The 15847-nt window shown below is 42.2% G+C and overlaps 1 protein-coding gene across 1 annotated transcript; it reads left to right on the top strand.

Moving 5' to 3' along the window:
* The first annotated feature begins 8388 nt into the window (after window positions 1-8388).
* polr1b (RNA polymerase I subunit B) lies at window positions 8389-15785 on the top strand. Its single transcript, XM_084376091.1, has 15 exons — window positions 8389-8629; window positions 9932-10099; window positions 10200-10346; window positions 10435-10567; window positions 10667-10803; window positions 11299-11522; window positions 11606-11777; window positions 12008-12179; window positions 12268-12549; window positions 13130-13263; window positions 13351-13521; window positions 13612-13768; window positions 13878-14074; window positions 14154-14404; window positions 14566-15785. The coding sequence occupies exons 1-15, from the start codon at window positions 8453-8455 to the stop codon at window positions 15446-15448; spliced, it is 3405 nt and encodes a 1134-aa protein (XP_084232217.1). The 5' UTR covers window positions 8389-8452; the 3' UTR covers window positions 15449-15785.
* The last annotated feature ends 62 nt before the right edge of the window (window positions 15786-15847 follow it).

The following is a 15847-nucleotide window of genomic DNA, read 5'->3' as shown; positions in this document are numbered from 1 at the left end:
ATACCCTTTCTTTACCAAGAAAAAGCCACTATATGGGTGAACTTGCAGAACTTGCACTGCATTAATTTCAATCTGAAAAACAAAGATGACAATTTGCTGGGGATTAGTAAAGCAGTCAGCAGAAATTTTAAACATTTTATCAATTTAATGACAATGTTAACAGTAGACTGGACACTAGAGTTGACAAGACTGACAATATAATATTCTGTCCCATTTTTAATTTTTAATATATTTTGCTGCAGTAAAGATGAATTACAATTAACATATATTAATTAAGGACACTACTCAACAAACCAACACCTACAACAGTCTAGGTTAAGAACGTCAGCAGTCAGTATAAAACAGTATGAAATGTTTTACAGTGAGTAGATGCGGAGAAGAAATAGAGGGACTCCTGATGAGGCTGTAAGATCCACAGATGAGACGAGGAAAGGAAACGGTAAAGATAAGTCTTCTCTGTTTTAACATCACTTTCCTCTACAGATGGACAGTTCTTCTAAATTTCAAGTCTATTTCATTGATTTCTTCTGGCTGCATAAGTTGTATGTCAACTGTTTTCTTCCATTTCTCCCATTTGTCTTTTAGAAAGAGAAGGAGTCCCCATGAGACGATTGTGAACCCCCTCCTTTAAAAAAAGATAAGTAAACATTTTTATCCATTTTGTCATCAGTGTCCTCTACAGATGGACACCTCTTCTTGCTGCGGAAGTTGTTTGTTAACTGTTGTTGTTGTTGTTGTTGACCTTGTCTGCCAGGTGTCTTTTAGAGAGTCTTTTAAAAGAAGACCAGACGAGACGAGAGGCGAGGAGACGGGACAGCATGCACTGAACCCTCTCATTTACAAAGATAAGATAGCATTCATTTCATGGTATTATCAGGACTCATACATCTACCAATACTCCATTTGTTGGGTTGATGAGGGCATTAACTGTTATTGCATCTTGGCTGTCTTTATCCATTTCCAGTGAGGACAAGCGTCCCCAGATGTCCCCCTCATTCTTGGCTCAAGAGCTCCATCTGTAGGCAGAAGCAGAAAAAGGTTACATGCCAGAACAGGGATTCAGACCCACACCTCCAGAGGAGACTGCACCCTGACTGCAGCACCCTAGACTGTTCATCCATCGTGAGTGTTTTAACCACTTGGCACTCATTTCATCATAGCATGAGAGATCAGATTAATCAGTGAACAAAATAGTTTGATACAGCCTACATGCTGTTTGGGGAGTGAATAACTGAGGTTTTTTTATTTCAATCCAAAAATGTAAACAACAAATATTTATGATGTTAAAACAGAGTGAGTGAAATGTTTATTAAAGACTTACTGGTGGCTCCTCAGTGGTCTCAGTCTACAGCTGAAGGTGCTCTGATATGACTCCAGTGTGGCATGCAGGGGGAGAGGCATTGTCCATGATACTGAGTAATTTTCTCAGCATCCTCCTCTCTGACACCTCCACCAGAGACTCCAGTTCCACTCCCAGGTCAGCGCCAGCTGAAACATCTGAGTCTTCTGAGAAAAAGTCTTTTGCTTCTGAAAGTCCACCACCAACTTCTTAGTCTTTGTGACGGTGAGTTGCAGGTGGTTGAATGAATATGTAACATTTTGACTCTATCTGGTCTGTAGTTGTTCTCTGCTCAATGATTGCTCAGAATTTGTGTCCATCTGTCGTTTTTTAGTAGTATCAGAGTACAATGGAGGCAGCTGTGTGCTCAAGTACAACTGAAGTAAACAATCCTTGTATAAAAATATAAATGACTTAGATGTAGTGTTTTCTGCAGCACTGGTCCAGCTGCTGTGAAGACCTGTTTCATTAGACAGTGATGGTAGATTCCACTGCTGTGTTTTGACTGTCGGTGGTGGAGTTTTGTTTTACTGAGCACACAGCTTTTTAAAGATACCTGATAAAAATATCTTTCTTCATTCAAACAATACTTTTATCTGTGAGGGAGCTTCAGGAGAAGTGTAGGCCTACAGACATGGATCATCCTTCAGCACTACACCTGCAGCTTTTTTTCGCCACTACATGCCACCTAAGGGTCCCATCTGATGACGTCGCCTTTCTAAACCTCAAACCCTCTATGAATGAAGGTGTTTCTCGCCGGGTGCGGTGGCGCGCGCCTGTAATCCAAGTTACTGGGAGGCTGAGGCTCGAGGATCGTTTGAGCTGCAGCGGACTATGTCGATCGGGTGTCCGCACTAAGTTCGGTGTCGATATGGTGCTCCTGGGGGAGCCCGGGACCACCAGGTCGTCTAAGGAGGGGTGCACCGGTCCAGGTCGGAAACGGAGCAGGTCAAAGCCCCCGTGCCGCTCAGTAGTGGGTTCGCGCCTGTGAATAGACGCTGTAGTGCAGCCTGAGTAATACAGCGGGACTCAGTCTTTTTACACTCTTTCTACTCTTCAACTAACTGCTGTCACAACAACAACGTGTTTACATGTTACAACAGCTTCATCGCTGCTTCTTTATTGTTCCATCAAAAACCCTCACAAAACACTACAGTTTGTTTATCCTGCAGCGCCTCCAGCTGGAGGAGAGGAGCAATGACACCACAGACAATTTAATCAGGAAGTCACATTGAGATGTCATTTACAAGTGAGACCTGAGTACAGAATGAAATAAATCAGACAGAAATAGTCAAAAACTAACAATGGAAAAGGTAATGGTGGTAATGATGAGACATGCAATAACCAAATAGGAGAAGATTTAAATATTGGCAATAATCATGAATGCACAAATGCTTTCCAAAATATCCTTAGTGTAAAATGTAATAAAAATACAACAATATTCTGTAAAAAAGTATGAATAACTCAAAATTAAACAAACAAAACATGTCCACATAGACAACAGCTTGACAACATGATTAAATGCATTATAAAATGTCCTCAGTGTAGCTATAAAAAAGATAACCATGTTAAGTGAAACACAACTAAAAACTTAAATTAAATGAAGACTATATTTCAAGCATTAGACTTCTGACAGTTCAGTTTTGATGGATGACATTTCATTGCTCACTCCGTATGCAAACAAACACTGTAAGTCATAACTGATTAATATAGTCTATAATTGTCATTTTGTTTTTCAGCTCCACAAAGCATATTGTCAAACTGTTATACTGCATTATATTGTGCTGTGTTTTATTGTTAAAGCCTGAGTGAATATGTAACATTTTCACTGTATCTGACCTGTAGCTCTCTGCTGTAAAATGATTTGTGAATGTATCTGTCAATTTGTCATAAATGTTAGAGTACAATGTACAAATGTGGTCATGTGTTTGAAGTATTAATGGTGAAAAGGTTCAAGTTCATGTAAATGTAATTTTTTTAACACCAGGGTTGTAAAATAACACTGAGTTAAAGTCCCTTTATGCTATGTAAGAGAAGAAAAGAAACACCAAAGAAACTGTTTTATAGAGTGGAGAGCAGAGGATGACTTGAGAAGTCTCACATCCTGAGAAGAAGAAGCTGCTCTGTCTGGTGGTACGGCAGCAGACACTTCTGTAACTTTTGCCAGATGGCAGCAGGGTGAACAGAGTGTTGCTGGGGAGCGTCTTTTAGTATGCTCTGGCTTTGTGCAGACACATCATGTCACTGATATCACCAATGCTCAGTACATGGGTACTTATCATGTTGCGGGTGGTTTTAAACATTGGCTGTAGAGCCTTCCTGTCCTGGGGCGTGCACCAACACACATCTTGTACAAATGTAAATGACTTAGATGTAGTGTTTTCTGCAGCACTGGTCCAGCTACTGTAAAGACCTGTTTCATTAGACAGTGATGGTAGATTCCACTGCTGTGTCAGTGGTGGAGTTTTGTTTTACTGAGCACACAGCTTTTGAAAGATACCTGATAAAAAATATCTTTCTTCATTCAAACAAGACTTTTATCTGTGAGGGAACATGGATCATCCTTCAGCACTACACTTGCAGGTTTTTTCCGTCACTACATGCCACCTGAGCGTCCCACCTGATGACGTCACCTTTCTAAACCTCAAACCTTCTATGAATGAAGTTGTTTCTCGCCGGGTGCGGTGGCGCGCGCCTGTAATCCAAGTTACTGGGAGGCTGAGGCTCGAGGATCGTTTGAGCTCAGGAGTTCTGAGCTGCAGCGGACTATGTCGATCGGGTGTCCGCACTAAGTTCGGTATCGATATGGTGCTCCTGGGGGAGCCCGCGACCACCAGGTCGTCTAAGGAGGGGTGCACCGGTCCAGGTCGGAAACGGAGCAGGTCAAAGCCCCCGTGCCGCTCAGTAGTGGGTTCGCGCCTGTGAATGGACGCTGTAGTGCAGCCTGAGTAATACAGCGGGACTCAGTCTTTTTACACTCTTTCTACTCTTCAACTAACTGCTGTCACAACAACAATGTGTTTACATGTTACAACAGCTTCATCGCTGCTCCTTTATTGTCTAGTTTCCATGCAAATCCTTCACAAAGCACTTGAGTTTATTTGTCCTGCAGCGCCTCCACCTGGAGGAGAGGAGCAATGACACCAACCACAGAAAAATGTTATGAAAATTCATGAATGGAGGTCATTTACATGTCTTATAGATCTGTAGTAAGGATTTAAAGGGATAGTTCAGCCCAGTTCCCAACCTCTTAGCTGCGGTGCTATTCATCCATCTTGGTTGTTTTCAGTTTTGAAAAATTCAACAACAACATCTCTTTCCAACAATCAGGACGCGGTTACTCAAGATAATCCACAGACCTTGTTATGAGCAGTTTCATGTAGGATCTATTTTCTTTCTGTATCACTACAGAGAGTGTTCATCTACTCAGCCACCTAATGTTACAGCTCAGCTGAGGAGGACACCATTAATGTTTACATTGTTATAATCAGCATGAGCCTCTTGTCCATGAGTAGATGCAGCTTCCTTCTGCAGAGTGATGTGGTGCAGTTTGGTAGAAAAAATAAATGGAGTTGGGTTGTCTATAGTTTTCTAATTCTAGGAGTATTTAGAGAAGGAAAAGTATCTTGATTATGTTAACATAATTGTTGAAATGTCCTAATTTGTAAAGAAGGAAGAGTTCATCCGATAGTTAAGGCTATCTGATATTTCTCCTTTTTGAATTAACTGACATCCCATAATAAAATTGTACTAAGATGAACTGATTTTTTGGCTTTTTTTGAGTGTATATAAACAATGCAGATCAACTTGACTCATAACATAATGGATGTAATTGTTTCATCATTAGTAAATAAGTCCTATTTATTGGATCGATTTCAGTTTGTACATGTTAATGATGAGTCATCCCTGTATACCAAGGTTAGTCATGGTGTTCCTCAAGGCTCCGTGCTTGGACCCATACTATTCACCTTATATATGCTCCCTCTAGGAAATATAATTCGGAAACACTCCATAAACTTTCATTGTGATGCAGATGATACACAGTTATACCTATCAATAAAGCCAAATGAAACTAATCAGCTTACTAAACTCCATGCATGTCTCAAGGACATTAAGACCTGGATGACCTGCAATTTTCTGCTGTTAAACTCAGATAAAACTGAAGTTATAGTACTTGGTCCTAAACACCTTGGAGATGCATTATCTAATGATATAGCGAGTTTGGATGGCATTAACTTGGCCTCAGGCACCACCGTCAGGAATCTGGGAGTTATCTTTGATCAAGATATGTCCTTCAACTCCCACATAAAACAAATTTCAAGGTCTGCATTTTTTCATCTACGTAACATTGCAAAAATCAGGCCCATTCTGTCTCAAAAATTCCAGGACAGGCCCAGGCCTGTCCTGGACCAGCTCTTAGTTATGCTGCTATAGGCCTAGTCCGGGGGACAATGACACACTGAGCTTCTCTCTCCTCCCCTCTCCTCTCCACTTCATCTGTATACATTATGCCTGTATACATGCCCCATCTCTGCATGTCACTGACTTACTTCTTCCCCGGAGTCCTTGTGCTTTCTAGTCCTACAGGCTCCCATGGATCCTGGCCGCGCCCGGGTCGTGGATCGTGGATGCGCCCACTGCCATGACCCTGCCTGACACCCACCACTACTGTCGCTAATATTAGTCACATCTCTGTTACATACGTTCCACTACTATTATTGTAATGCATTACTACATACCATCCTTACCATTAATCACTACTACTGTTATCACTAGTAATCACATTTCCATGTGCATTTCATTATTATTGCTGTAATACATCTTTATGTACTTTCACTCCTGTCAACCATCGCTTATAATTGAATACATTGTGATCTCGTTGATCTGCTCTGTACATGCGACATCTATTGCACGTCTGTCCGTCCTGGGAGAGGGATCCCTCCTCTGTGGCTCTCCCTGAGGTTTCTTCCGCATTTTTTTTCCCTGTTAAAAGGGCCTTTTTTTGGGGCAAGTTTTTCCTCACTCGAATCGAGGGTCAAAGGACAGAGGGTGTCGTCTCTGTACAGATTGTAAAGCCCTCTGAGGCAAACTGTGATTTGTGAATTTGGGCTATACAAATAAAATTTGATTTGATTTGATTTTGATTTGATCATAACAGGGGCATTAAAAATCCAAAAGATGTGAGATGTAGCTCTTTAACAGTGTTAATAAAACAGGAGAGTGAGAAGGTGATAACAGAGCTCAGTCTGAACACATCCACACAGTCCTGACAAGAGGCCTCATTAGACAACAAGTGGAAGCAGCTGTGTGGGTGAACCAGACTTCACTGAATAAACCAGAAGCTCAAATATTATCAACATATTACAGGTCGAACAAAAGTTTAAAGGCCTTTTAACCTTGTTATATTTAAATGTAAGCGATAAAATAGACATCTTGTTCAGGGTTCAACATGCATTCATATGACACATGAGCTTCATCGCTGCTTCTTTATTGTCTTGTTTCCGTGAAAAACCTCCACAGAGCACTTGAGTTTGTTTGTCCTGCATCGCCTCCACCTGGAGGAGAGGAGCAATGACACCAACCACAGCAGTAACACCACAGACACAGTAAACAAACAGGGCTTTAAAAGTTGTATTTTTTTGGGAATTGAAATGACACAATACATTCTCTTCAAGTAAATATCGAGAAGCTTGTAATTGGTTGATATCTAACTACATAAAACCAAAGAAAAGACTTAGATGAGAAGACTATATTCAAATTGAAAACTTTCTAAAGTCATAACTGATTAAAATAAAGCTGTGATTTAGTTTTTCAGCTCCACAAAACATATTGTCAAAATGTTATACTGCAATATTTTGTGCCAAGTTATATTTCCAGTGAATATGTAGCATTTTGACTCTATCTGGTCTAAAGTTTTTCTCTGCTCATTTTTTATTAGTATCAAAGTACAGTGGAGGCAGCTGTGTGCTCAAGTACAACTGAAGTAAACAATCCTTGTATAAAAATATAAATGACTTAGATGTAGTGTTTTCTGCAGCACTGGTCCAGCTGCTGTAAAGACCTGTTTCATTAGACAGTGATGGTAGATTCCACTGCTGTGTTTTGAATGTCAGTGGTGGAGTTCTGTTTTACTGAGCACACAGCTTTTTAAAGATACCTGATAAAAATATCTTTCTTCATTCAAACAAGACTTTTATCTGTGAGGGAGCTTCAGGAGAAGTGTAGGCCTACAGACATGGATCATCCTTCAGCACTACACTTGCAGGTTTTTTCCGTCACTACATGCCACCTGAGCGTCCCACCTGATGACGTCACCTTTCTAAACCTCAAACCTTGTATGAATGAGGCGATTCCTCGCCGGGTGCGGTGGCGCGCGCCTGTAATCCAAGTTACTGGGAGGCTGAGGCTCGAGGATCGTTTGAGCTCAGGAGTTCTGAGCTGCAGCGGACTATGTCGATCGGGTGTCCGCACTAAGTTCGGTATCGATATGGTGCTCCTGGGGGAGCCCGGGACCACCAGGTCGTCTAAGGAGGGGTGCACCGGTCCAGGTCGGAAACGGAGCAGGTCAAAGCCCCCGTGCCGCTCAGTAGTGGGTTCGCGCCTGTGAATAGACGCTGTAGTGCAGCCTGAGTAATACAGCGGGACTCAGCCTTTTTACACTCCCACACAGAGTTTAAAAGCTTACAACTGTCCTCCAATTAGTCAGAAGTGAAGAAGCCTTTTGGATGAGAGGTGAAATGTCTTCAAGAAACTGAAACACGTCCAAACATGATGGCAGAAATCATCCATGGAAAACCTGCTTATAATGTGCACAGTAATCTCATCAGCACGTTTCAAATTACGGGAATAATGTGAACAATATATTGTTTATATATAAAGAGTTTGTAGAATATAATGTGGCAGAAATGAGACTCATTACATTAAACAGCCTCCTCAAACACTGCAGAAGATAACCATCACCACAAGACGGCAGTGATCAAAAGACAGAAAAGCGAGCTGCCACAAAAAAAGTGAAGAAGAAGAAGAAGAAGACTTCCGGTGTCAGAGGGTTGTACTTCCGCTATCACCATGCACGTGTGGTAAACAAGCATATGTATCCGCGGGAGTGCAAGCATGGACTTTTCAGAAAAGTGGAGTAATTTGTCCGAAGGTCCGAGTCTGAAGAACCTGACAGAAGGAGGGTTTGGTGTCCTGAAGGAGTCTCAACATGCCGCCGTTCAGGATTTAACCAAAGCTCACATCGAGTCCTTTGACCAGGCTGTCACTGACGGACTCAGCCGCGTTGTGCAGGTCAGTTCAACTTCGTTTGAACGCAGTTAGAAAACCAACCTGTGACCGTGTAAAGATATATTAAAAACTATGAGTTATTTGTTGCTGGCCATTTTTGTCTTCAAATTATATTAACTTTTAATTCTGTAAAAAACCTAACACATAAAAACCCAATTCTCCCATTGCCCATTCTCAAAAATCTCAACTCTGACTATTTAAAAGTTATAATATAAAATAAAACTCTGTTGGTGGTATTACAATTAAAACCCGACCGATTTGCAGGTTTTGGGGCCGATACTGATATTGGGGATTAGAAAATTCCACTATTGGCCGACACACACTCACATACACACATTTTTGCAGTGATCCCTCAAATGTGGTTATCAAACACTTGTAATGGAGGCAAGATATTTGTCAGTTTAACAAGAAACTTTATTGTCTAAAATAAAAGAGAAAACTTCACTCACAATTAAATAATTATAAATCACTCGAAGCATCGTTTTCTGTGCTATGTTCTAGGTTTTCACTCCGCCGGTCTCGACAACATGAACGCCGAACACATCTGTGACGGTCAATATCAGCCCAAGCGACATATTGGTCTATTAGTCTAATTAAAATAGACGATTTTCATTCCCTGTACATTTGTTTATCTGTAGTGTTAAAAAAAAATTATATCTAATGTTAATATCAAGTTTCATGTCTGTAAGGACATAATGTTTTGTGAAATTATAATACAGCATTTGTTCAACCCTTATGTTTTCGTCCCTTTAAGGGTCTTTACAGCCCGACTGATATATCAATTGGCCGATATTGGCCTCTCCAAGATGTACGATACATCTGTGAGAGGCCTGTGTCTCATATGCGTCTCATATGCCCCAATATGAAAACTTTTTTAAAGAGATTATAATTATCTCTTTAAAAAAGTTTTCATATTGGGGTGCTTGAGGTGATTTTTCATGATTAAATTCCCAGTGAAGTTAACTGTTTCAGTACACTGATGTCATATTAGACAATAAAGTTTATTAAACTGTAAAATATCCTGCCTCAGTTACATATTCTTGTCTCAAGTTCAGTGTAATGGTTCATAAAAAAAGTGTGTTTATCGGCCAATTGACAGATATCATAATAATAACAATAATTGTGTAATACCATACACTGTGAAACTGATAATGTCATATCATTGCAACCCTAGTTGCTTGCTTGAAAACTCAAATAAAACATAGCACCCAATAGCTGTTTTACTCCAAACTTTGCCCCTTCATCGTCCGTTCAGTAAACTCCATGTCCATTATTTGTGGGTAACACTCTTTCTCCCTCCCTCAGTCTATCCCCCCCTTGGAGTTCGCGTTCAAAAATGACAGGATCAGCCTATCGTTTGTGGAAGCCACCATCTACAACCCATTGGTCGCCAAAGGGAGCATCTGCAGGGACATGAAGGTGTTTCCAGCAGAGTGCAGAGGAAGGAGATGTTCGTATAAAGGAAAGCTGGTGGTAAGTCAGAGATATGCTGCAAAAAAGGAAGTGCTTATTTAGTATATAACAATGAGAGGCGTGGTAATACTTTAATGGGTTTTGTTTTGCATCATTTCAGGCAGACGTCAGCTGGTCAGTCAATGGCGTGCCCAAAGGCATCATCAAACAGTCCATGGGTCTGCTACCGATCATGGTGAAGTCCAAACTGTGCAACCTGCATGGCATGTCCCCCAAAGAGCTTGTAGCACATCATGAAGAAGCAGAAGTAAGACACGCATTTATAATATGCAACAATTCTTTACATGCATCCTTAATAATGAATAAAATAAAAAGTCCCTCTTTTACATCAACAGGAAATGGGAGGTTATTTCATCGTGAATGGAATTGAGAAAGTTATTCGGATGCTGATAATGCCAAGGAGGAACTATCCTATTGCCATGTCAAGACCTAAGTGGAAGAGCAGGGGGCAGGGATACACTCAGTATGGTAAATATCACCTTTAAGATGAGGTGTAATAAGAGTCTCAGCTCAACGATCAAAGCTCTTTATCTTTTAAAATGTGTCATCATCTTTTTCTTCTCACAGGTATTTCTATGCGCTGTGTGAGGGAAGAGCACACAGCCATCAACATGAACCTACATTATCTGGAAAATGGGACGGTGATGCTGAACTTCATCTACCAAAAAGAGCTCTTCTTCCTCCCACTAGGCTTTGCACTCAAGGTAGTAAACATGGTCTAATGTATTCTAGAAATGTTTTTTTCCCTTTCCTTCAGTGTTTTCTATGTTTTTGTGCATGTAGAAGATCTTGAAAGTTAAAAAGGTCAAGGTCTGCAGCAACAAAAGCTCCTCTCTGCCACAGAAAACTCTGCTCCTGAAACACTTTGTCAGTAGTCCCACCATAAATTCTGTGACTTTGTGACATCACACTATAGCACAGTCACATTTGCATACTGTATGCCTAGTGGCTAGTTTGGCATGTTAGAATTGATTTAGCACAGCTGCTCTGTTGTTGTTAGCGGTGCTGGTTCAGGCATGTGTGAGTTGACCAATCAGAAGAGACTGAGTATTTGGGAGGGGGGGTCCTTAAAGAGACAGCAGCTAAAACAGAGCATTTCAGACAGGGGGAATACAGTGCTGCAGCACTGGACAGAATGAGAAAACTGATGTGTACATTATAAACTCTTAGCTCATTGTCTCCATGCTGCTGTCCTCCAGGCCCTGGTGGACTTCACAGACTTCCACATCTACCAGGAGCTGATCAAAGGCCGTGAGGACAATTCCTTCTACAAGAGCTGTGCGTCAGAGATGCTGCGAATTGTCATGGAGGAGGGCTGCACCACCCGCAGCAAGGTGCTTAATTACCTCGGAGAGCGCTTCAGGGTTAAAATGAACCTTCCTGAGTGGTACACAAACGAGCAGTGCGCTCACTTCCTGCTAGAGTAAGTCTTTTTTTAATCAACAACTCACTGTGTATTGTGTTTTTGGTACATCAATAAAATGATTTATGCTCTGTTTTGACCAGCGAGTGCATCTGTATCCACCTGAAGTCAGATGTGGAGAAGTTCTACCTGCTGTGTCTGATGACCAGGAAGCTGTTCACGTTTGCCAAGCAAGAGTGCATGGAGGAAAACCCCGACAGCATCATGTGTCAAGAAGTGCTCACTCCTGGTCAGCTGTACCTCATGTTTCTGAAGGTGAGGTCATGGAGTCGTCTGAACGAGTCATGTTTTTCACCATGTTACAATTCATCATGAAGTAGGCATGAGGAGTCTCTGTGGGAATACTTAATATAGAAGTAGTTTAGATTAAAACAACATATTCCTGTTTAAACGTCTAGAATTTACTAGTTGAACCTAAAAGGAAACAATAATTTTTTGTAAGAAATCTCATGGTATTCGTTGAACCCCTGCAACATTCCCACCAGGAGAGACTGGCTGCGTGGCTGGTGTCTGTGAAGCTGTCCTTTGACAAGAGAGGCAGCAGAATAAGTGGAGGATGGAGTGCCGAAAACGTGATTAAGCTTTTCAACATGGGCACTGACCTGACCAAACCCTTTGAATATCTGCTGGCCACTGGGAACCTCAACTCTAAGACAGGTAAGACCATATGAGTTAAATATGAGTGCATGCTATGTTCTAAAAATGTAATTCATCTGTTAAATTTAGATTTCTCCTCCGTCTACAGGTCTTGGCATGCTGCAGAACACAGGTCTGTGTGTTGTAGCTGACAAGCTCAACTTCATCCGCTACCTGTCTCACTTCCGCTGCGTGCACAGAGGAGCAGCGTTCGCCAAGATGAGGACCACGTCTGTTCGTAAGCTGCTACCAGAGTCCTGGGGCTTCCTGTGTCCCGTCCACACCCCAGATGGAGAGCCTTGTGGTCTCATGAACCACATGACAGCCAGCTGTGAGATTGTGGCACCAATCCTGCCCACAATATCCCTGCCTGCTCTGCTCTGTTCACTCGGTGAGTGAGTCAACATTTCGACAAATACATTATGACTCAAATGGGATTCTGTCCTTTTTTAGGGTGTCTGAAGCCCCTTTAAATGTCTTAAATTCACAAATATTAGAGTTTAAGTCATTAAATGGTCTTAGATTTGAATTTATGAGGTCCTAAGTGCCACAAACATTTGATCTAATTTCATTTATCCATCTTTTTTTTTTTCTGTCAAAATGACACAGGCCTTTCTGCGAGAAAGTCCACTTATCTGATGTTACAAATCTTTAAACCTACCACTGACACTAATATTGGCTTTTTACTTTATACTTGCATTTATCTATTATATATGCATAATGTAGATTAACTTTACTCTGCACGAGACCACAGGTGCACTATACTACCTACCTTTAAACTTACCTGTAATGCTTGAAAAAGGAAAAGTGTCTAAAATCAGTCTCAAATTTGGTTTTAAAATTATCTTCAAAAGGTCTAAAAACACATTCATCAATTAAAATGTCTTAAACCCGTAGACAGTTTTTCTTTAAATACATGTCAGTGGGCTGAATTGCATAAAGCAAAGTCTTTCCTTTCTCTGGTGCCTCAGGTGTGACTCCAGTGGATGGATCTCCTGGCAAAGCCTTTTCAGACTGCTACCCTGTGGTCCTCGATGGAGCTGTCGTAGGCTGGGTGGAGACTGAATTAGCCCCCATTGTGGTCGAGTCACTGCGCAGGTTCAAGGTTTGTCAAATGTACAACATGTAAAATATCAACTGGTTGTGTCTAGCAGATCGTTTGAAAACTGATATTTCATATAAATTCCTTAAGGTGTTGAAAGAGAAGAAGGTCCCTCCCTGGACTGAGATGGTTCTGGTTCCAAAAACAGGCAAGGCCAGCTTATACCCGGGCCTGTTCCTCTTCACAACACCCTGTCGGATGGTGCGGCCTGTGAGAAACTTAGCTCTTGGCAAACAAGAGTTGATAGGCACCTTTGAACAAGTATGTGAAACCTGTGATTTAAAAAGACTCAGTGGTAGTTTTGTAAGCCCAACACATTAAGTTACTTAAACTTGTATCATCTTTTTGCAGCTTTACATCAATGTAGGCATCATGGAGGATGAGATCGAGCCCGGAGTGACCACACACCAGGAGCTCTTCCCTCACAGTATGCTTAGTGTGGTGGCCAACTTCATCCCTTACTCGGACCACAACCAGAGTCCTAGGAACATGTACCAGTGTCAGATGGGTGAGTTAGACAATCATTTTGATCCTTGCATTGTCATTTTAGCTACTGTGGAGCTCGTAGACTTGTCAAGTGTTGTATCCATCAGAGGTTAAACTTATTGTCTTTTCAGGTAAGCAGACGATGGGTTTCCCCCTGCACTCATTCATGGATCGCTCAGACAACAAGCTGTACCGGCTCCAGACCCCTCAGAGCCCCCTCGTCAGGCCCTTCATGTACGACCACTACAACCTGGACAACTACCCCAGTGGCACCAACGCCATTGTGGCCGTCATATCCTACACAGGCTACGACATGGAGGATGCCATGGTGAGTAAGACAGTATAATGACTGCATTTCCTCCCTCATAGAAATGAAGTGATTTCCTGACACACTTTGATCTTATTAGATTGTGAATAAGTCATCATGGGAGAGAGGCTTTGCTCACGGAAGTATCTACAAGACTGAGCTGGTGGACCTGGCAGACAAGGTCAGGGGAGACGACAGCGTAGTGTTTGGGACTAAGCCAGGTGACCCTAAAGTAAATGACAAACTGGATGCCGATGGACTACCACACATTGGGTCAACACTTCAGTATGGAGACCCCTTCTACAGCTACATCAACCTCAACACTGGCCAGACCTACGTCATCTTCTACAAGTAAGTGTCAATGTTTGTGTAGTTACATTTTAATCATCATTTAATCATGTAATAATGATTTTACTTTCAGTACAGACTACATGTTCTGAAAAACATAGTCTTCAATACTAATACATTCCTAACTTTTCAAATTACAATCAGTAATGTGTATTTTCTTTCAGGAGCCAAGAGGCCTGTGTTGTCGACAATATAAAGATCTGCAGCAACGACACTGGCTCAGGCCGGTTTAAACGTGTCTGCATCACAGTTCGAGTGCCACGAAACCCCACCATCGGTGACAAGTTCGCCAGCCGCCACGGTCAGAAGGGCATCTTAAGCCGCCTGTGGCCGGCTGAGGACATGCCCTTCACAGAGAGTGGCATGAGTCCCGACATCCTGTTCAATCCCCACGGCTTCCCTTCCCGTATGACCATCGGAATGCTGATCGAAAGCATGGCGGGCAAGTCTGGTGCCCTGCACGGCCTGAGCCACGACGCCACACCCTTCACCTTCTCAGAGGAGAGCTCTGCGCTCGAGTACTTTGGTGAAATGCTCCGGGCAGGTGGATACAACTACTATGGCACAGAGCGGCTCTACAGTGGGGTGAGCGGTCAGGAGCTGGAGGCCGACATCTTCATCGGAGTTGTCTACTACCAGCGGCTGCGTCACATGGTCTCCGATAAGTTTCAGGTGAGGACCACAGGAGCACGAGACAAGGTGACCAACCAGCCAGTTGGAGGGAGGAACATCCAGGGAGGCATCCGTTTTGGGGAGATGGAGCGGGATGCCCTGCTGGCGCACGGCTCTTCTTTCCTGCTTCATGATCGCCTCTTCAACTGCTCAGATCGATCAGTGGCTCAGGTGTGTGTTGACTGTGGCAGCCTGCTCTCCCCGCTGTTAGAGAAACCGCCACCCTACTGGTCGGCCACACGCCACCGAAAGACTGTCTGCACTCTGTGCGGTAAAAGTGACTCTATTGACTCGGTGTCTGTTCCTTACGTCTTCCGCTACTTTGTTGCGGAGCTCGCAGCAATGAACATCAAAGTCAAATTAGATGTTAAATGAATTTTGCAGGACAAACGGTAAAGATATGTGCCTTAAATTTGACGGGGTACAAATCAAAAGAAAGTGTTCTGACACTGTTGAAGTCTTTATGTCAAATGAAGCTGCTAGAAATAATTATGTTAAAGAATGATTAGAAAACAAACTGTAAAGCCACAGAAGTTATCACCATTTGTCAAAAGTGTTTTATTAGCCCGATTAAGACTTTGAGAAAATAACCATGTTGCAGCAAGTGATTGAATGAATGTGTTGACATCTGTTAATGTGTATGAAAATAACCCAAAGGTTTATTTGTAAAGTTTTTCCCAGCGTTCAATAAAAATGATGTGCTGTACCAAGATTTTGGATCGTTTACTCGGTAACTCCATAAACATAAACTGACTCTGTTTGTGCACGGCCCAG

The sequence above is a fragment of the Pagrus pagrus genome (genome assembly GCF_965226575.1).
Source record: "Pagrus pagrus genome assembly, chromosome: 15".
NCBI lineage: Eukaryota > Metazoa > Chordata > Actinopteri > Spariformes > Sparidae > Pagrus > Pagrus pagrus.
This window is presented reverse-complemented; position numbering and strand designations above follow the sequence as displayed.

Excerpts from the sequence above, each read along its gene's own strand:
- polr1b (XM_084376091.1), top strand. The coding sequence starts at position 8,453 with ATGGACTTTTCAGAAAAGTGGAGTAATTTGTCCGAAGGTCCGAGTCTG. Across the intron at positions 10,100-10,199 it reads CGTATAAAGGAAAGCTGGTG|GCAGACGTCAGCTGGTCAGT; the intron begins GTAAGTCAGAGA and ends GCATCATTTCAG. Across the intron at positions 12,550-13,129 it reads TGCTCTGCTCTGTTCACTCG|GTGTGACTCCAGTGGATGGA; the intron begins GTGAGTGAGTCA and ends CTGGTGCCTCAG.